This window comes from Protomyctophum bolini, assembly GCF_963924005.1.
Source record: "Protomyctophum bolini genome assembly, chromosome: 4".
NCBI classification, from domain to species: domain Eukaryota; kingdom Metazoa; phylum Chordata; class Actinopteri; order Myctophiformes; family Myctophidae; genus Protomyctophum; species Protomyctophum bolini.
In genome coordinates, this window is record NC_137865.1 from 51,438,641 (window position 1) to 51,460,613 (window position 21,973).

Genomic DNA, 21,973 nt, shown 5'->3' on the forward strand with positions numbered 1-21,973 from the left:
GCTGCCCCCCCTTTGCCAACTTGTAGATTTATGTACTGTTCTTTATGAACTTTTAATCTGTTTAAACCAATGACCTCTTCCTTCAGGAAAGGATTCCATTATAAGCCTTCTGGCTTCTTCCTTTCCTTGCATTGTATTTTTGTTTCTTTGATATGTTATTGTCTATTTTTTGTACTTTATGCTAAATAAATAAACCTAAAACCTAAACCTAATACTACTATAATACTATAATACAATAATACTTACTTCACTAGATCCAGAACAGCCTGAGGGATGGAGGTGAAAGAGTTGCAGGCCAGTTTCACTGTTGCTACCTTGGACGGCAGATAGGACAGGGAGCCTAGGAGACATAGGACAGTTAGGACAGGGAGCCTAGGAGACATAGGACAGTTAGGACAGGGAGCCTAGGAGACATAGGACATATTTCTCTAAAACCTAATAATGCCTCCAATCTGTGATTGAACAGCAGCAACAATATGCTGCTGTTCAATCACAGATTGGAGGCATTATTAAAGAGCTTTTATGACAATTATGAGACCATTCATGTTTCTGGAAGATGCTTCTAAACTTGGATTCCTAATCCTAGTTTGATCACTTCAAATACTTTTTCCTCTCCAAGCTCGTAGCTCGAGCTACGAGCTATCGGCTATTTTCGGCGCACAGCACATGCTTTCACGGAAGGCTTCTATGGAATCCAAATGACTGAGATCAGACGTGTCGGCTGAGAACTCGAACCCGTGCTTACCCAGTCTGTTGGCGGAGGCGTTGAAGGTCTCCAGTTTGACTGAGAACTCGAACCCGTGCTTACCCAGTCTGTTGGCGGAGGCGTTGAAGGTCTCCAGTTTGACTGAGAACTCGAACCCGTGCTTACCCAGTCTGTTGGCGGAGGCGTTGAAGGTCTCCAGTTTGACTGAGAACTCGAACCCGTGCTTACCCAGTCTGTTGGCGGAGGCGTTGAAGGTCTCCAGTTTGACTGAGAACGCGAACCCGTGCTTACCCAGTCTGTTGGCGGAGGCGTTGAAGGTCTCCAGTTTGACTGAGAACTCGAACCCGTGCTTACCCAGTCTGTTGGCGGAGGCGTTGAAGGTCTCCAGTTTGACTGAGAACTCGAACCCGTGCTTACCCAGTCTGTTGGCGGAGGCGTTGAAGGTCTCCAGTTTGACTGAGAACTCGAACCCGTGCTTACCCAGTCTGTTGGCGGAGGCATTGAAGGTCTCCAGTTTGGGACAGCCGGTCAGAAAGTCCGGGGAGATGTTCTGCACGTCGTTACGACTCACGTCGAGCGTCTTCATCTCCGGCAGACACAGGAGAGCACACAGCTCCGTCATTCTGTTGCTGAACACAGGAGAGCACACAGCTCCGTCATTCTGTTACTGAACACAGGAGAGCACACAGCTCCGTCATTCTGTTACTGAACACAGGAGAGCACACAGCTCCGTCATTCTGTTGCTGAACACAGGAGAGCACACAGCTCCGTCATTCTGTTGCTGAACACAGGAGAGCACACAGCTCCGTCATTCTGTTACTGAACACAGGAGAGCACACAGCTCCGTCATTCTGTTACTGAACACAGGAGAGCACACAGCTCCGTCATTCTGTTACTGAACACAGAGACGCACAAACGTCGTCACCATTTATTTGGAATTCACCGATTAGCAAAGAGACTAACTTTATAATTTGCTCCATGGACAGTTATAACTACATTTCCCAGCATCCTACCATTCCATGGACAGCTACAACTACATTTCCCAGCATCCTATCCTTCCATGCACAGCTAGAACTACATTTCCCAGCATCCTACCCTTCCATGCACAGCTACAACTACATTTCCCAGCATCCTACCCTCCCATGCACAGCTCCAACTACATTTCCCAGCCTCCTACCCTTCCATGGACCGATACAACTACATTTCCCAGCATCCTACCCTTCCATGGACCGCTACAACTACATTTCCCAGCATCCTACCCTCCCATGGAGAGCTCCTCCAGTGAACAACTACATTTCCCAGCCTCCTACCCTTCCATGGAGAGCTCCCCCAGTGAACAACTACATTTCCCAGCATCCTACCCTTCCATGGAGAGCTCCCCCAGTGAACAACTACATTTCCAAACCTCCTACCCTTCCATGGACAGCTCCTCCAGGGCGTTCATGGCGCTGCCCAGCTGGTGAGGGAAGCTGGTGATGTGGTTGAAGGACAGGTTGAGCTGCCGGAGGGAGGGGCAGCACACGGCGGGGTCGAGGGTCAGCCGCGGGCCCACGGCGTTGCGCGACACGTTGAGCGTGCTCAGAGAGGGCAGCGACAGCAGCTCGGAGGGCAGCGACTGCAGGGCGTTGCCCTGGAGGTCCAGCCGGGTCAAACTCTTGAAGCTCTGAGAATTATACAATTTACAATGTAGGCATTTAGCAGACGCTCTTAATCCAGCTCTTAATCTGTCAGGGGTCATCCTACCTGACAGAGGTCAGAGGTCAGGGGTCATACTACCTGACAGAGGTCAGAGGTGAGGGGTCATACTACCTGACAGAGGTCAGAGGTCAGGTGTCATCCTACCTGACAGAGGTCAGAGGTGAGGGGTCATACTACCTGACAGAGGTCAGAGGTCAGGGGTCATCCTACCTGACAGAGGTCAGAGGGGAAGTCCTTCAGGTTGTTGCTGCTCAGGTCCAGACGGTGCAGGTGCTCCAGGTTCTGCTGGACGGAGCCCCGGTCCATCAGACCGCCCAGAGAGTCCAGCTCGTTACCCGACAGGTCCAGGAGGCGGATCCTCTCCCGGTCAGCCCCGCCCCCCGAGGAGGAGGAGGAGGAGGAGGTGGACGTCTCCCCCCCGGGACTCAGGACCCCAGGACTCAGGACCCCAGGAGGACTCAGGACCCCAGGACTCAGGACCCCAGGACTCAGGACCCCAGGACTCAGGGCCCCAGGACTCAGGACCCCAGGACTCAGGGCCCCAGGACTCAGGACCCCAGGACTCAGGACCCCGGGACTCAGGACCCCGGGACTCAGGACCCCAGGACTCAGGGCCCCAGGACTCAGGACCCCAGGACTCAGGACCCCGGGACTCAGGACCCCAGGACTCAGGGCCCCCGGGGAGTAGACACCTGAGGAGGGAGATAGTACATGACATTATGCAAATGTCAGGTACCAGCAGCATCTGCAGACGACAGCTAAATGGTCTACATTTGTATGTCAAACGTTGTGTACAGATATATGTACGTACCTTTGTGGTTAGAGCCGGTCCTGCCCTGCCTCCTCTGGAGAGGCTCATTAGGTTCCAGATCAGGGGTTCCCTGGAACAACATATTTTAGGATTTTGAAGCCATTTGTGTTTAGTATCGGCCTCAGGTCCTAATTGGTTAATAAATATAAGTTGATGAGTAAAACTATGAACTAAAATACATTGACAATTTCATCAACAACAAAAAACTAGATTAAAATGTTAGGAAGCGACTAGAGGAGAAGAGATCATTTCATGCTCGGTTGCACTCGGGTTGTCACGTTCTGGAAATAGCAGATCTACAAGCACACAACACGTTGCGCTGCGACACGTTGTGAGCTTGTAGATCTGCTATTTTAAGCATGTGTAAAATCTGCCATTAACCCATTCTGACCGGGAACCCCTTTTGGTGTTAGCATCATGTTATGCTTTAGCTATTGAAAAATAGCAGATCTACAAGCTCATAGCGCGCCACCGAGTGGCGCGCTACGAGCTTGTAGGTCTGCTATTTTTGAAAAATCAAAGAACGACTGACATTTTTAGAATCTGATCTCAGGTCAGAATGGGTTAAACAGACCAGTGTGTGTCCCGTGGAAACCTCGTATGAATCTGATCTCAGGTCAGAATGGGTTAAGATCAAGACCATCAAGGCCCGCAAAAATGCATTTCTGTTGACAAAACAACAACAGTGGATTCAGTCGACCAAAATCGCACAATATTTTTGTCGACTAAAACTAGACTAACACTAAAACATTTCAGATAAAAGCAAAAACTAAATTAAGTTTCATTCCAAAGACTAAAAAAAAAACTAAAATCTAAATGTGCTGCCGAAAACAACGACCACGGCGGATACGAAGGGAAGTCTCTCACACACCTCGGCGCTGGCGTGCCGGCGACGTCCTCCTCCCGGCTTCCTCTTGTGAGATCCTGTCCTCAACTCCTCCGCCGAATTGTTGTGGGCCACGGGAGACAAGGTGAGAGGCAGAGAGTCACTTCCTACAGTCACGGGGAGACAAGGTGAGAGGCAGAGAGTCACTTCCTACAGTCACAGGGAGACAAGGTGAGAGGCAGAGAGTCACTTCCTGCAAAGGTAAGTGTCACAGTCTGAGTGGGAGTGTGTCTGAACCACCTGCATTCTATCCCTTGTATTCTGTCCTCACACTTGCGTGTCTGTGCAGGGCTAGACAGATAGCGTACAACTCCAACAATAAAGACATTTCTTGGGAAGAGTAATCTTTACTGTAGATTTATGGATATTTGTAAGACATAAACAAACAAAGACATGGGTTTTAGAAACACACTCAAATGAAAACATGAAAACATGAGATACAAACAAATGAGCTACTACACTAATAACAGTTTAAGCTACAACAAATATTCTCTCAACTCAAACATTTTCTTTAACAGTTTTGCATTCAGTTTTACTTACAGACATATCTACACCAAAACACAAACGTTGGAGAGCTGTGGAGAACACTCTGCTGCATGCTTGCTTCTCATATGCCATGAGGGAATGAACTAAATTGCTTTCAATTTGCCCTGACAAACTTAAACTGGACCATACCATGAACTGGAACATACCATTCACACAAGAGGAAGAAATAACACAAACCAACCACAAGGTGGTGCATAGAGTCTAAACTAAAGAGGTCAGGTTCCAGAACACCCTGTAATTATGCCCACAGTATTTAAGTCTCAGGCCCAATCCCAATCCACTCCCTCGCTGACTCAATGAGCCCTCACTGACGTAGCTGCGCGTTCATAGCGTTACCAGGGGAACGAGGGGGATCCTCCGAACGTCAATCATGTAAGTACCGGTGTTAGAATGTCAACAAACACAATAGTGCTTTCTCACTGTTCTGAAAGGGAGACGGAATGGAAGGATAGGCTATATATTTAATAACAATAATAATAATAATAATAAGCATCATGTCGTGCTTTAGCTATTGAAAAATAGCAGATCTACAAGCTCATAGCGCACCACAGAGTGGCGCGCTACGAGCTTGTAGGTCTGCTATTTTTTTGAAAAATCGAAGAACGACTGACATTTTTAGAATCTGATCTCAGGTCAGAATGGGTTAATCATCAGACCAGTGTGTGTCCAGTGGAAACCTCGTATGAATCTGATCTCAGGTCAGAATGGGTTAATCACCAGACCAGTGTGTGTCCCAGTGGAAACCTCGTATGAATCTGATCTCAGGTCAGAATGGGTTAATCACCAGACCAGTGTGTGTCCCAGTGGAAACCTCGTATGAATCTGATCTCAGGTCTGAATGGGTTAACCCATTCTGAACGGGAACCCATTTTGGTGTTAGCATCATGTCGTGAAAAATAGCAGATCTACAAGCTCATAGCGCGCCACCGAGTGGCGCGCTATGAGCTTGTAGGTCTGCTATTTTTTGAAAAATCGAAGAACGACTGACATTTTTAGAATCTGATCTCAGGTCAGAATGGGTTAATCAGACCAGTGTGTGTCCAGTGGAAACCTCGTATGAATCTGATCTCAGGTCAGTCTCACCGTCGCTCTCCGGGTCGTCGTGGAGCAGGAACAGGCCATCGTCCGTGGACGACACGAAGCCGAAGCTGAAGCTGGAGTCGTCGCTCTCGTCCGACATGTAGCCGGAGGTCAGGCAGGGGTCAGCCGCCAGGAGGGACCTGGACCCTGGACCCCCCGCCGCGCTGCCCTTTGACCTCTGGAGGGACTGCACGTAGCGGGCCAGCCGCGCCCCTTTCCCTTAGAGGACAACAAAAATATCTTTCAGAGTAAAAATCTAACCATATGTGCCGCGGCAACCCCGAAAGCTGCTATTTTGATGATAAATGCTTTCATGTGATGTATTCCCATGATTTTGTTCTTGCTTAATGTAAGTCGCTCTGGATTAAGAGCGTCTGCTAAATGCCTAAATTGTAAATTGTAAAGAAAAACCCCGGCGCTGATTGGCTGATTGTTAGTGAGTTAGTTTGTTTATTTATCTCAGTCATTTACGATACAGTCGAACATTCAGAACGAGGGTTTACAGTCATTTACGATACAGTCGAACATTCAGAACGAGGGTTTACAGTCATTTACGATACAGTCGAACATTCAGAACGAGGGTTTACAGTCATTTACGATACAGTCGAACATTCAGAACGAGGGTTTACAGTCATTTACGATACAGTCGAACATTCAGAACGAGGGTTTACAGTCATTTACGATACAGTCGAACATTCAGAACGAGGGTTTACAGTCATTTACGATACAGTCGAACATTCAGAACGAGGGTTTACAGTCATTTACGATACAGTCGAACATTCAGAACGAGGGTTTACAGTCATTTACGATACAGTCGAACATTCAGAACGAGGGTTTACAGTCATTTACGATACAGTCGAACATTCAGAACGAGGGTTTACAGTCATTTACGATACAGTCGAACATTCAGAACGAGGGTTTACAGTCATTTACGATACAGTCGAACATTCAGAACGAGGGTTTACAGTCATTTACGATACAGTCGAACATTCAGAACGAGGGTTTACAGTCATTTACGATACAGTCGAACATTCAGAACGAGGGTTTACAGTCATTTACGATACAGTCGAACATTCAGAACGAGGGTTTACAGTCATTTACGATACAGTCGAACATTCAGAACGAGGGTTTACAGTCATTTACGATACAGTCGAACATTCAGAACGAGGGTTTACAGTCATTTACGATACAGTCGAACATTCAGAACGAGGGTTTACAGTCATTTACGATACAGTCGAACATTCAGAACGAGGGTTTACAGTCATTTACGATACAGTCGAACATTCAGAACGAGGGTTTACAGTCATTTACGATACAGTCGAACATTCAGAACGAGGGTTTACAGTCATTTACGATACAGTCGAACATTCAGAACGAGGGTTTACAGTCATTTACGATACAGTCGAACATTCAGAACGAGGGTTTACAGTCATTTACGATACAGTCGAACATTCAGAACGAGGGTTTACAGTCATTTACGATACAGTCGAACATTCAGAACGAGGGTTTACAGTCATTTACGATACAGTCGAACATTCAGAACGAGGGTTTACAGTCATTTACGATACAGTCGAACATTCAGAACGAGGGTTTACAGTCATTTACGATACAGTCGAACATTCAGAACGAGGGTTTACAGTCATTTACGATACAGTCGAACATTCAGAACGAGGGTTTACAGTCATTTACGATACAGTCGAACATTCAGAACGAGGGTTTACAGTCATTTACGATACAGTCGAACATTCAGAACGAGGGTTTACAGTCATTTACGATACAGTCGAACATTCAGAACGAGGGTTTACAGTCATTTACGATACAGTCGAACATTCAGAACGAGGGTTTACAGTCATTTACGATACAGTCGAACATTCAGAACGAGGGTTTACAGTCATTTACGATACAGTCGAACATTCAGAACGAGGGTTTACAGTCATTTACGATACAGTCGAACATTCAGAACGAGGGTTTACAGTCATTTACGATACAGTCGAACATTCAGAACGAGGGTTTACAGTCATTTACGATACAGTCGAACATTCAGAACGAGGGTTTACAGTCATTTACGATACAGTCGAACATTCAGAACGAGGGTTTACAGTCATTTACGATACAGTCGAACATTCAGAACGAGGGTTTACAGTCATTTACGATACAGTCGAACATTCAGAACGAGGGTTTACAGTCATTTACGATACAGTCGAACATTCAGAACGAGGGTTTACAGTCATTTACGATACAGTCGAACATTCAGAACGAGGGTTTACAGTCATTTACGATACAGTCGAACATTCAGAACGAGGGTTTACAGTCATTTACGATACAGTCGAACATTCAGAACGAGGGTTTACAGTCATTTACGATACAGTCGAACATTCAGAACGAGGGTTTACAGTCATTTACGATACAGTCGAACATTCAGAACGAGGGTTTACAGTCATTTACGATACAGTCGAACATTCAGAACGAGGGTTTACAGTCATTTACGATACAGTCGAACATTCAGAACGAGGGTTTACAGTCATTTACGATACAGTCGAACATTCAGAACGAGGGTTTACAGTCATTTACGATACAGTCGAACATTCAGAACGAGGGTTTACAGTCATTTACGATACAGTCGAACATTCAGAACGAGGGTTTACACAATTACAGTTTGACTGAAAAGGTCTGGGCTGAAGCTGAAGCTTTTTAAGCACACCTTATTTATTATTTTTTTTAAGATATTTTTTTTCGGCTTATGCCTTTTATTGTTTTTTTGAAGGGACAGACAGTAGGCTGACAGGAAACGGGAGAGACGGGGGGGGGGGGGGGAGACATGCAGTAAAGGCCGTGTCGGGCTCGGGAGTCGAACCCGCGGGCACGCTGCGACTGGATTACCAGTCGGGTGCCCAGACGGTTACGCCACCACCTGGGCTAAGCACACCTTATTAATGATTAAAATAATAAAATGGAAAAAAAAAATAACAGAAAAAAACAAGAATAATAGCAATGGGAAAACTGATTCTCTGTAGAGATGTGCTTCTTAATATATCAATGATAAACAGAAAAGACATATTTGGCTTATATGCCTTATGCTAGTTACGCCCACATACATTTAGCTTTTTTTAAATCGTGCTTATATATTTGAAGTGGTTGCTTCAAATATAGTGCATATTTTCTATTAGTGTTTACTTTTACTGCATGTGTGTTTGTATATTTGTGTTTGAAGTGGTTACTTAAAATAATTTATATTATTTATATATTATTTTTATTTATATAATTTTGTAATATACACTGCTTATGCATACTGTATCTATGCATATAGGCAGTAGATATTACAACATTATATAAATAAAAATAATATATAAATACATTGTGTTAACCCATTCTGGGCGGGAACCCGTTTTGGCGTTACGTTATGCTTTAGCTATTGAAAAATAGCAGATCTACAAGCTCGTAGCGCGCCACCGAGTGGCGCGCTACGAGCTTGTAGGTCTGCTATTTTTGAAAAATCAAAGAACGACTGACTTTTTTTTTTAAAAAATCTGATCTCGGTTTAGAATGGGTTCGTCAGACCAGTGTGTGTGTCCAGTGGAAACCTCGTATGAATCTGATCTCAGGTCAGAATGTGTTAAAGCAACATGAGCTCATCTTCCCATACCGTTGTTGCCGGGCAGACCGTGGTGGCACCGTCCCCTGTCGGCCAGCAGGGGGCCCAGCCAGGCGGGGTCCAGCGTGCCCAGGCGGAAGCCCCCCAGGCAGAGGGCCCAGTTGTTCAGGTCCAGGCCCAGACGGCCCAGGAGCAGCTGGACCAGGGCGGGCCCGGCGCCGCGCCTCAACGAGGACGCCAGGGCGCTGCGGAGGTGCTGCTCGTGGACCCCCTTACTGAGCAGCAGCTCCACCAGCTCCAAGGGACCGCCCTTCTCACACACCTGGACAGAAGACACACCGTTAGTTCTGATCACACACCTGGACAGAACACACACACCGTTAGTTCTGATCACACACCTGGACAGAACACACACCGTTAGTTCTGATCACACACCTGGACAGAACACACACCTTCTGATCACACACCTGGACAGAACACACACCTTCTGATCACACACCTGGACAGAACACACACCTTCTGATCACACACCTGGACAGAACACACACCTTTAGTTCTGATCACACACCTGGACAGAACACACACCGTTAGTTCTGATCACACACCTGGACAGAACACACACCTTTAGTTCTGATCACACACCTGGACAGAACACACACCGTTAGTTCTGATCACACACCTGGACAGAACACACACCTTTAGTTCTGATCACACACCTGGACAGAACACACACCGTTAGTTCTGGTCACACACCTGGACAGAACACACACCTTTAGTTCTGATCACACACCTGGACAGAACACACACCGTTAGTTCTGGTCACACACCTGGACAGAACACACACCTTTAGTTCTGATCACACACCTGGACAGAACACACACCTTTAGTTCTGATCACACACCTGGACAAAACACACACCGTTAGTTCTGATCACACACCTGGACAGAACACACACCTTTAGTTCTGATCACACACCTGGACAGAACACACACCTTCTGATCACACACCTGGACAGAACACACACCTTTAGTTCTGATCACACACCTGGACAGAACACACACCGTTAGTTCTGATCACACACCTGGACAGAACACACACCTTTAGTTCTGATCACACACCTGGACAGAACACACACCTGGACAGAACACACACCTTTAGTTCTGATCACACACCTGGACAGAACACACACCGTTAGTTCTGGTCACACACCTGGACAGAACACACACCTTTAGTTCTGATCACACACCTGGACAGAACACACACCTTTAGTTCTGATCACACACCTGGACAGAACACACACCGTTAGTTCTGGTCACACACCTGGACAGAACGCACACCTTTAGTTCTGATCACACACCTGGACAGAACACACACCTTTAGTTCTGGTCACACACCTGGACAGAACACACAACTAGTTTACTAGTTGTTTAACTACGTACCTATTATGTAAAAGAAAAAATATAATCTAGCATTCTAGCTGATCTTGAGGCCTACAAATAAAATAAAAACGCTTAAAAAAAAGTCTTATCAACTAGTCGACTAGAAGTAAGAGAGACCTCCAACTAAGTTGACCTTCAAAATAATTTAGGTGGCTTAAAGACAACCAGTAACTATTATTAACCTATTGCTTAAAGACAACCAGTAACTATTATTAACCTATTGCTAGCTCCCCTTGTCACTGGTGTCACTATGCACTGCATACCATGTCTGTACCACGTTTACTTGTTTTTGTATAGTGTGTTTTGTATGGATAGCCTTTTTACCACTTTGAAGAGCCTGCTCAGGGACTACCGATGAGAACAGTGGACTAGTCACCTGGTATATGAGTGGACCAGTTGGACAGTGGACTAGTGGACCAGTTGGACAGTGGACTAGTCACATGTTATATGGGTGGACCAGTTGGACAGTGGACTAGTCACCTGGTATATGAGTGGACCAGTTGAACAGTGGACTAGTGGACCAGTTGGACAGTGGACTAGTCACCTGGTATATGAGTGGACCAGTTGAACAGTGGACTAGTGGACCAGTTGGACAGTGGACTAGTCACCTGGCATATGAGTGGACCAGTTGGACAGTGGACTAGTCACCTGGTATATGGGTGGACCAGTTGAACAGTGGACTAGTCACCTGGTATATGGGTGGACCAGTTGGACAGTGGACTAGTCACCTGGTATATGGGTGGACCAGTTGGACAGTGGACTAGTGGACCAGTTGAACGGTGGACTAGTCACCTGGTATATGAGTGGACCAGTTGGACAGTGGACTAGTCACCTGGTATATGAGTGGACCAGTTGGACAGTGGACTAGTCACCTGGTATATGGGTGGACCAGTTGGACAGTGGACTAGTCACCTGGTATATGGGTGGACCAGTTGGACAGTGGACTAGTCACCTGGTATATGGGTGGACCAGTTGGACAGTGGACTAGTGGACCAGTTGAACGGTGGACTAGTCACCTGGTATATGAGTGGACCAGTTGGACAGTGGACTAGTCACCTGGTATATGGGTGGACCAGTTGAACAGTGGACTAGTCACCTGGTATATGAGTGGACCAGTTGGGCAGTGGACTAGTAACCTGGTATATGGGTGGACCAGTTGGACAGTGGACTAGTGGGCCAGATGGACAGTGGACTAGTCACCTGGTATATGGGTGGACCAGTTGGACAGTGGACTAGTGGACCAGTTGGACAGTGGACTAGTCACCTGGTATATGGGTGGACCAGTTGGACAGTGGACTAGTGGACCAGTTGGACAGTGGACTAGTCACCTGGTATATGGGTGGACCAGTTGGACAGTGGACTAGTCACCTGGTATATGAGCGACTCCGTCTTGGTCTTCCTGTTGATGTCTGCTCCCATGGTAATGAGACATTCGGCCACCAGGGGGTCTCCGTCCTCGCAGGCCTTCTCCAGCATGCTGTAGCGCAGCTCGGGATCGTCATGTGACCACATCTTAGACAGAGCCAGGCAGGCAGACCTGCGCAGCTGTAGAACACACACACATTTGAAATGTTTATTTATGTCCACATAATGAAAAGTACCTTGTTACTGTACAAAGGACATAAACACTGCCAGTGCAGTTTGACAGTGGGAGAGCAGCCAGTTACAACGTGCATGGACGGCAAAGCATCGTTACATACAGTACAGCTGACATGTCGGACACAGGGCAGCAGACACACACACACACACACACACACACACACACACACGCACACACAGACGCACACACACAGACACACACACACACACACACACACACGCACACACACACACACACACACGCACACACACAGACACACACACACACCCACACACACACACACACACAGACGCACACACACACACACACACGCACCCATTGATTAGATTTGTACGCTGTCAGAGTTTTTGGTAACACAGATGTTATTCCAGCTAGTGCAGCTCCAACTCACCGGGTTGTTGCTCTGATCCGGAGGAGCGTCCTCTCTGAGCTGAGTGAAGATCAGTCTGTCTGTTGTCCTGTCTACTGTCCTGTCTGCTGTCCTGTCTGCTGTCCTGTCCGTCTGTCTGTTGCTCTGATCCGGAGGAGCGTCCTCTCTGAGCTGAGTGAAGATCAGCCTGTCAAAGTCTTCTCTCTGCAGCTCGGCGGCAGCGCCTGAACACGCATCCAACATCCTGAGAGCCACCTGGAAGCCCTACGGAGACAACACACCAATATCACTACCACTATCACTATCACTACAGGAAGCCCTACGGAGACAACACACCACTATCACTACCACTACCACTACCACTACCACTATAGGAAGCCCTACAGAGACAAGACACCACTATCACTACCACTATCACTACCACTACCACTACCACTACCACTATCACTACAGGAAGCCCTACGGAGACAACACACCACTATCACTACCACTATCACTACAGGAAGCCCTACAGAGACAACACACCACTATCACTACCACTACCACTATCACTATCACTATCACTATCACTACAGGAAGCCCTACGGAGACAACACACCACTACCACTATCACTACCACTACCACTACCACTACCACTATCACTACCACTACCACTACCACTATCACTACAGGAAGCCCTACGGAGACAACACACCACTATCACTACCACTATCACTACAGGAAGCCCTACAGAGACAACACACCACTATCACTATCACTACCACTACCACTATCACTACAGGAAGCCCTACAGAGACAAGACACCACTACCACTACCACTACCACTATCACTACCACTACCATCACTACCACTACCACTACTATCACTACCACTACTATCACTATCACTACCACTACCACTATCACTACCACTACCACTACCACTATCACTATCACTATCACTACCACTACCACTACCACTACCACTATCACTACCACTACCACTATCACTACCACTATCACTACCACTACCACTACCACTACCACTACCACTATCACTACAGGAAGCCCTACAGAGACAAGACACCACTACCACTACCACTACTATCACTATCACTACCACCACTACCACTACCACTACCACTACCACTACCACTACCACTACCATCACTACCACTACCATCACTATCACTACCACTACCACTACCACTACCACTATCACTACAGGAAGCCCTACAGAGACAAGACACCACTACCACTACCACTACTATCACTATCACTATCACTATCACTACCACTACCACTACCACTACCACTACCACTATCACTATCACTATCACTACCACTACCACTACCACTACTATCACTATCACTACCACTACCACTACCACTACCACTACTATCACTATCACTATCACTACCACACCACTACCACTACCACACCACTACCACTACCACTACCACTACCACTACCACACCACTACCACTACCACTACCACTACCACTACCACTACCCTACCACTACCACTACCACTACCACTACCACTACCACTACCACTCTACCACTACCACTACCACTATCACTATCACTACCACTACCACTATCACTATCACTACAGGAAGCCCTACAGAGACAAGACACCACTACCACTACCACTACTATCACTATCACTATCACTACCACTACCACTACCACTACCACTACAACTACCACTACCACTACCACTACCACTACCATCACTACCACTACCACTACCACTACCACTATCACTACCACTACCACTACCACTACCACTACCATCACTACCACTACCACTATCACTACCACTACCACTACCACTATCACTACCACTACCACTACCACTACCACTATCACTACAGGAAGCCCTACAGAGACAAGACACCACTACCACTACCACTACCACTACCACTATCACTATCACTACCACTACCACTATCACTATCACTATCACTACCACTATCACTATCACTATCACTATCACTACCACTACCACTACCACTATCACTACCACTACCACTACCACTACCACTATCACTACCACTACCACTACCACTACCACTATCACTACCACTACCACTACCACTATCACTACCACTACCACTATCACTACCACTACATGAAGCCCTATGGAGACAACACACCACTATCACTACCACTACCACTACCACTACATGAAGCCCTATGGAGACAACACACCACTATCACTACCACTACCACTATCACTACATGAAGCCCTATGGAGACAACACACCACTATCACTACCACTACATGAAGCCCTATGGAGACAACACACCACTATCACTACCACTACCACTATCACTACATGAAGCCCTATGGAGACAACACACCACTATCACTACCACTACCACTATAGGAAGCCCTACAGAGACAACACACCACTATCACTATCACTACCACTACCACTACCACTACCACTACCACTATCACTACCACTACCACTACCACTATCACTACAGGAAGCCCTACGGAGACAACACACCACTATCACTACCACTATCACTACAGGAAGCCCTTCAGAGACAACACACCACTATCACTATCACTACCACTATCACTACCACTACCACTATCACTACAGGAAGCCCTACAGAGACAAGACACCACTACCACTACCACTATCACTATCACTATCACTACCACTACCACTACCACTACCATCACTACCACTACCACTACCACTACCACTACCACTACCACTACCACTACCACTACCACTACTATCACTACTATCACTATCACTACCACTATCACTACCACTACCACTACCACTATCACTACAGGAAGCCCTACAGAGACAAGACACCACTACCACTACCACTACCACTACCACTACCACTATCACTACCACTATCACTATCACTACCACTACCACTACCACTACCATCACTACCACTACCACTACCACTACCACTATCACTATCACTACCACTACCACTATCACTACAGGAAGCCCTACAGAGACAAGACACCACTACCACTACCACTACCACTATCACTACCACTATCACTACCACTACCACTACCACTACCATCACTACCACTACCACTACCACTACCACTACCACTATCACTACCACTACCACTATCACTACAGGAAGCCCTACAGAGACAAGACACCACTACCACTACCACTACCACTACTATCACTACCACTACTATCACTACCACTACTATCACTACCACTACTATCACTATCACTACCACTACCACTATCACTATCACTATCACTACCACTACCACTACCACTATCACTATCACTACCACTACCACTATCACTATCACTATCACTACCACTACCACTATCACTATCACTACCACTACCACTACCACTACCACTACCACTATCACTACCACTATCACTATCACTATCACTACCACTATCACTATCACTACAGGAAGCCCTATGGAGACAACACACCACTATCACTACCACTACCACTACATGAAGCCCTATGGAGACAACACACCACTATCACTACCACTATCACTACATGAAGCCCTATGGAGACAACACACCACTATCACTACCACTACCACTATCACTACATGAAGCCCTATGGAGACAACACACCACTATCACTACCACTACCACTATCACTACATGAAGCCCTATGGAGACAACACACCACTATCACTACCACTACCACTATAGGAAGCCCTACAGAGACAACACACCACTATCACTATCACTACCACTACCACTACCACTACCACTACCACTACCACTATCACTATCACTATCACTACCACTACCACTACCACTATCACTATCACTATCACTACCACTACCACTACCACTACCACTATCACTACCACTATCACTACCACTACCACTACATGAAGCCCTATGGAGACAACACACCACTATCACTACCACTACCACTATCACTACATGAAGCCCTATGGAGACAACACACCACTATCACTACCACTACCACTATCACTACATGAAGCCCTATGGAGACAACACACCACTATCACTATCACTATCACTACAGGAAGCCCTACGGAGACACATGACCACAACGCTATCACTCAAGATAATAACATCATACTAGAACAGTGGTTTTCAACCCTTTTCACTTGGAACGGTTTTCCAGTTACGTGGATTACAGCAGTGTTGTTTTTGGCAGCAAATTTCTATTTTAGTTTTAGTCATAGTCTTTGGACTGAAACTTTGGACTAAATGTCATAAGATTTTAGTCGACTAAATCTACAGTTTATTTAATCGACTAAAATGTATTTTGGCGGGTCTTGATGCCGTGTTTTTACACTTGATGAAAATAGCCGATCTACAAGCTTGTAGATCGGCTATTTTCAGCATGCAACAAAGTGTAAAATGACTTCTACTGGATCTCTTGTCCACTAGTCCCTTCCTAACATTTAGTTATACTGGATCTCTTGTCCACTAGTCCCTTCCTAACATTTAGTTATACTGGATCTCTTGTCCACTGGTCCCTCCCTGACATTTAGTTCTACTGGATCTCTTCTCCACTAGTCCCTCCCTGACATTTAGTTCTACTGGATCTCTTCTCCACTAGTCCCTTCCTGACATTTAGTTCTACTGGATCTCTTCTCCACTAGTCCCTCCCTGACATTTAGTTCTACTGGATCTCTTCTCCACTAGTCCCTCCCTGACATTTAGTTCTACTGGATCTCTTCTCCACTAGTCCCTTCCTGACATTTAGTTCTACTGGATCTCTTCTCCACTAGTCCCTCCCTGACATTTAGTTCTACTGGATCTCTTCTCGACTAGTCCCTCCCTGACATTTAGTTCTACTGGATCTCTTCTCCACTAGTCCCTCCCTGACATTTAGTTCTACTGGATCTCTTCTCGATTAGTCCCTCCCTGACATTTAGTTCTACTGGATCTCTTCTCCACTAGTCCCTCCCTGACATTTAGTTCTACTGGATCTCTTCTCCACTAGTCCCTCCCTGACATTTAGTTCTACTGGATCTCTTCTCCACTGGTCCCTCCCTGACATTTAGTTCTACTGGATCTCTTCTCCACTAGTCCCTCCCTGACATTTAGTTCTACTGGATCTCTTCTCCACTAGTCCCTCCCTGACATTTAGTTATACTGGATCTCTTCTCCACTAGTCCCTCCCTGACATTTAGTTCTACTGGATCTCTTCTCCACTAGTCCCTTCCTAACATTTAGTTCTACTGGATCTCTTGTCCACTAGTCCCTTCCTAACATTTAGTTCTACTGGATCTCTTCTCCACTAGTCCCTTCCTAACATTTAGTTCTACTGGATCTCTTGTCCACTAGTCCCTTCCTAACATTTTGTTCTACTGGATCTCTTGTCCACTAGTCCCTTCCTAACATTTAGTTCTACTGGATCTCTTGTCCACTAGTCCCTTCCTAACATTTAGTTCTACTGGATCTCTTGTCCACTAGTCCCTTCCTAACATTTTTTTATACTGGATCTCTTGTCCACTAGTCCCTTCCTAACATTTAGTTATACTGGATCTCTCGTCCACTAGTCCCTTCCTAGTGGATCTCTTGTCCACTAGTCCCTTCCTAACATTTTATTCTAGTTTTTATTTGTTGAAGAAATCGTCAGTATATTTAGTCTTAGTCGTCGTAGCTTAGTTTTCATTTAGTTTCCATTTGTTTTAGTCGGTGAAAATAGGTAGTCGACGAACATTTTTCGTCTTAGTTTTAGTCGACGAAAACAACAATGGATTACAGAAGTACTGTACATACACACAGACTTTTATAGACATACATACATGGGGGGGGGGGTCCTCTCTGTACTGGACCAGAACAGAGACCAGAACTCACCTTCAGCAGCATGGGGGGGTCCTCTCTGTACTGGACCAGAACTCACCTTCAGCAGCATGGGGGGGTCCTCTCTGTACTGGACCAGGGAGGAGACCAGAACCGAGGCCAGAACCGGAACGATCATCCTGGACAGCTTCTTCTTGGACACCAGGTGCTGGAGCAGGGTCAGGCCCCAGTAGTGGATCTCTGTGTGTGTGTGTGCGTGCGTGCGTGCGTGCGTGCGTGTGTGTGTGTGCGTGGGTGTGTGTGTGTGTGTGTGTGTGTGTGTGTGTGTGTGTGTGTGTGTGTGCGTGGGTGTGTGTGTGTGTGTGTGTGTGTGTGGGACACCAAGAAAAAAAAAAAGCAGTGTTGATTTAGTCTCCAAAAAGACAACGATAGCAGGACTATAGAGCGCCACAGCCCCGCCCCCTCCAGAGACACGTTCATTTTCCCTCATAGACTTTTCAGAAAGTATTCATTTAGGGTACCCTCACATGTTCTCCCCGTGTCCCCTAGGGTAGGTACCCTCACATGTTCTCCCCGTGTCCCCTAGGGTAGGTACCCTCACATGTTCTCCCCGTGTCCCCTAGGGTAGGTACGCTCACATGTTCTCCCCGTGTCCCCTAGGGTAGGTACCCTCACATGTTGTAGCACTTAGAAGGAACAGGAACCTGGGAGACCTCCTTGTGCATTCCAAATTTTCCACTTTACCTCCCAAGCCCCCACAGCCACATACACTCCATTTCAAACCCCGCAAATTCATCAACAACCCCCATAGTCACACTTCCTCCCCCATCACGGACCCCCTGTCTCTGACCACACCCAATATAGTCTACATCATCACCTGCACACAATGTCATAAACACTACATAGGAGAAACCGGACACACACTAGAAACACACACACACACACACACACACACACATACCTCGTTCCCTCGGGAACATCTGTAGCGTGTGTAGCACCGTGTCTATCGCCCCCTGCTGGCAGAGGAGGTCCACTGCACCAGAGCAGTCTGCCAGGGAAGACAGCACTCTGAGACCACACTGCTGGATGTGCACGCTGCTGATGAACTGCACGCACACACACACACACACACACACACACACACACACACACACACACACACACACACACACACACAATTTACAATTTAGGCATTTAGCAGACGCTCTTAATCCAGAGCGACTTACATTAAGCAAGAACAAAAAGCATGGGGAATACATCACATAAAAACATTTATCATGAAACATGCGTAAGCTAAGAAAGTAACAGTGGAATATCTATAATGAAACTATACATATAAGCTATACATCTATACTACTATGATATACATTATGTACTATGACGTGCTATGACTACATACAATGCACTTATGCTGTTTACATAACATGCTATAAGTCTGTATCAAATGCTATCTAAGTCTACAGAATTGCTATCTAAGGGGGTGGGGTAAGTGCTATGGGCCATGATGGAGTCTGAAAAGGTGGGTTTTCAAACTACGGCGGAAGATTGGGAGTGATGCTGCAGTTCTGACTGCAATGGGAAGTGCATTCCACAGTTTTGGAGCCAGAAGGGAGAAGAGTTTGGGACGTGTGGAGCGTTGTCCCGGCGTTTTTAGTGAGGGTACTTCTTCACATCATGACTGGTCAACGATGTTGACCAGTCATGATGTTTACTTATTATTGCATATTATATAAATGAATAGAAGATCAGTCAGTCCATCATATGATTCTAAAGTAAAGGGCACGGAAAGCTACTATAGTGTAACCGCATACGGCCTGTTTTGAAACTGAATATACGAAAGATATTTCGACACTACTTTTCTTTCACTTAAAGGAGGAAACTGATGGCAGAAAGATACAAAAAGAGAGAACTAGGACTCATTTCGACATCATGTCGACATATCCGTGGTGCAATAGATCATATCATGGATGTGTGTTCCGGTACGCTCTTACCACATTTAGGTGTTAAGAGCTGTCAGGTTAAACTGTCAGGTTAAAACCTGACAGTTTTCTGAAAAGCCTACGTTTCTATTTTTTTTCCTAGTTTTTCATGTCAAGGACCCCCAGAAATATATGTAATTGGCCGCCGACCCCCATCTGAAAATATGTAGTTCCAGGGACCCCCCATGAAGCAAAGATTTGAGTTAAAAATGTTCGCTCTGACAGAATATATATTCAAAGATTTGCACCACATTTTCACGATAAAATAAATAAATAGCAGACCTACAAGCTCGTAGCGTGGCACTCGGTGCCGCGCCATGAGCTTGTATTTTTCAATAGCTAAAGTATAACATCATTATTAAAACACCAAAAGGGGTTCCCGCCCGTCACTGCACCAGCTGGTCCTTAGAAGGGTAGAAACTAAAATCAGCCAAATAATGTATCATTCATAAAATGTACAGTACTATGCTGCGTGAATAAACATACAATTTGCATAGCATACAGTATAGATCACCCAGGTTTTGTGGTTTTTCAATCCCCACACGTGTGCGTGCGTGAATGTATAAGTGTTGCAACAATTAAAATGTAGAATATGAAATTGTAGCGGTATAATATCGTATATACGTAGTTACACGGTGGCCTGGCTGGGTGTGACTATACCGTGGCCTGAATGATTCAGCCCTGCTGTGAGATATGTTCTGGACAACAGATGTCAACATGAAGTTGAAGATAACATTGACCACTTCCTCTTAGTCATACTTCAGCAGCATACTCTCCTTTCTTTGGTAATCTTTTGTGTCATCAGATACTTCTCTCTTTGTTGACGTTGTGTGAACTCATCCTCCATGCCGTTAACCCAGTGGTGGAAAGTTACTAAGTACATTTACTCAAATGCTGTACTTAAGTACAATTTTGAGGTATTTTTTACTTGAATTGACTGTATTCCAATTTCCACTACATTTACCTCTACTCCACTACATCTCAGAGCCAACATTTGTACTTTTAGATTTACATTTTGATTAGAAAAACACACATTACTGTAACCACTTCAACCCTATATGCATTTCGACCATTTGAAAATAGCTGATCTACAAGCTCACAATGTGTCGCGATGCATTGTGAGCGACCTCTCTTTTCTATTCAAATATGAATATGAACTAGAAAGGTCGCAATTTTGAAGAAATGCAAAGTGTGGTTGCCGCAGTCGCTTACATAGGCCCCTCCCACTCATTTTGTGTTTAACGGCAGTTGGTGTTTTAATCGGACAGGTCCGGAGATCATGTGTGCCGATTATTGTGAGATTTGGACAAAATCTGTAGGAGGAGGAATGGCCGTGAGTAAGGCTACGGACCAGAGCTTACATCCCTACCTGCTTTCTCTGCACCATTTAAGGCCGTTTACAAATGTTAAAATGTAAAAAGACCAATATTATTATGAAGAAAACAAGATGTTAAGACCTCTAAACCAAATAGAATAACGTTTATGCGTCGTTTATGGCTTCTGAATGT

General features: G+C 45.9%; 1 protein-coding gene across 1 annotated transcript in view; it reads right to left on the minus strand.

The window, feature by feature from the left end:
- lrrk2 (leucine-rich repeat kinase 2) overlaps positions 1-21,973 on the minus strand; it is a 121,430-nt gene that overhangs the window by 44,411 nt on the left and 55,046 nt on the right. The window contains exons 15-26 of the mRNA XM_080760851.1: positions 19,448-19,592; positions 18,587-18,726; positions 12,750-12,992; positions 12,127-12,303; positions 9,371-9,641; positions 5,731-5,946; positions 4,087-4,208; positions 3,216-3,285; positions 2,615-3,096; positions 2,119-2,369; positions 1,187-1,335; positions 247-340 (exon numbers count right to left, since the gene is read on the minus strand). Coding sequence (XP_080616977.1) covers positions 247-340; positions 1,187-1,335; positions 2,119-2,369; positions 2,615-3,096; positions 3,216-3,285; positions 4,087-4,208; positions 5,731-5,946; positions 9,371-9,641; positions 12,127-12,303; positions 12,750-12,992; positions 18,587-18,726; positions 19,448-19,592 — 2,360 coding nt within the window. The remainder of the gene's footprint in view (positions 1-246; positions 341-1,186; positions 1,336-2,118; positions 2,370-2,614; positions 3,097-3,215; positions 3,286-4,086; positions 4,209-5,730; positions 5,947-9,370; positions 9,642-12,126; positions 12,304-12,749; positions 12,993-18,586; positions 18,727-19,447; positions 19,593-21,973) is intronic.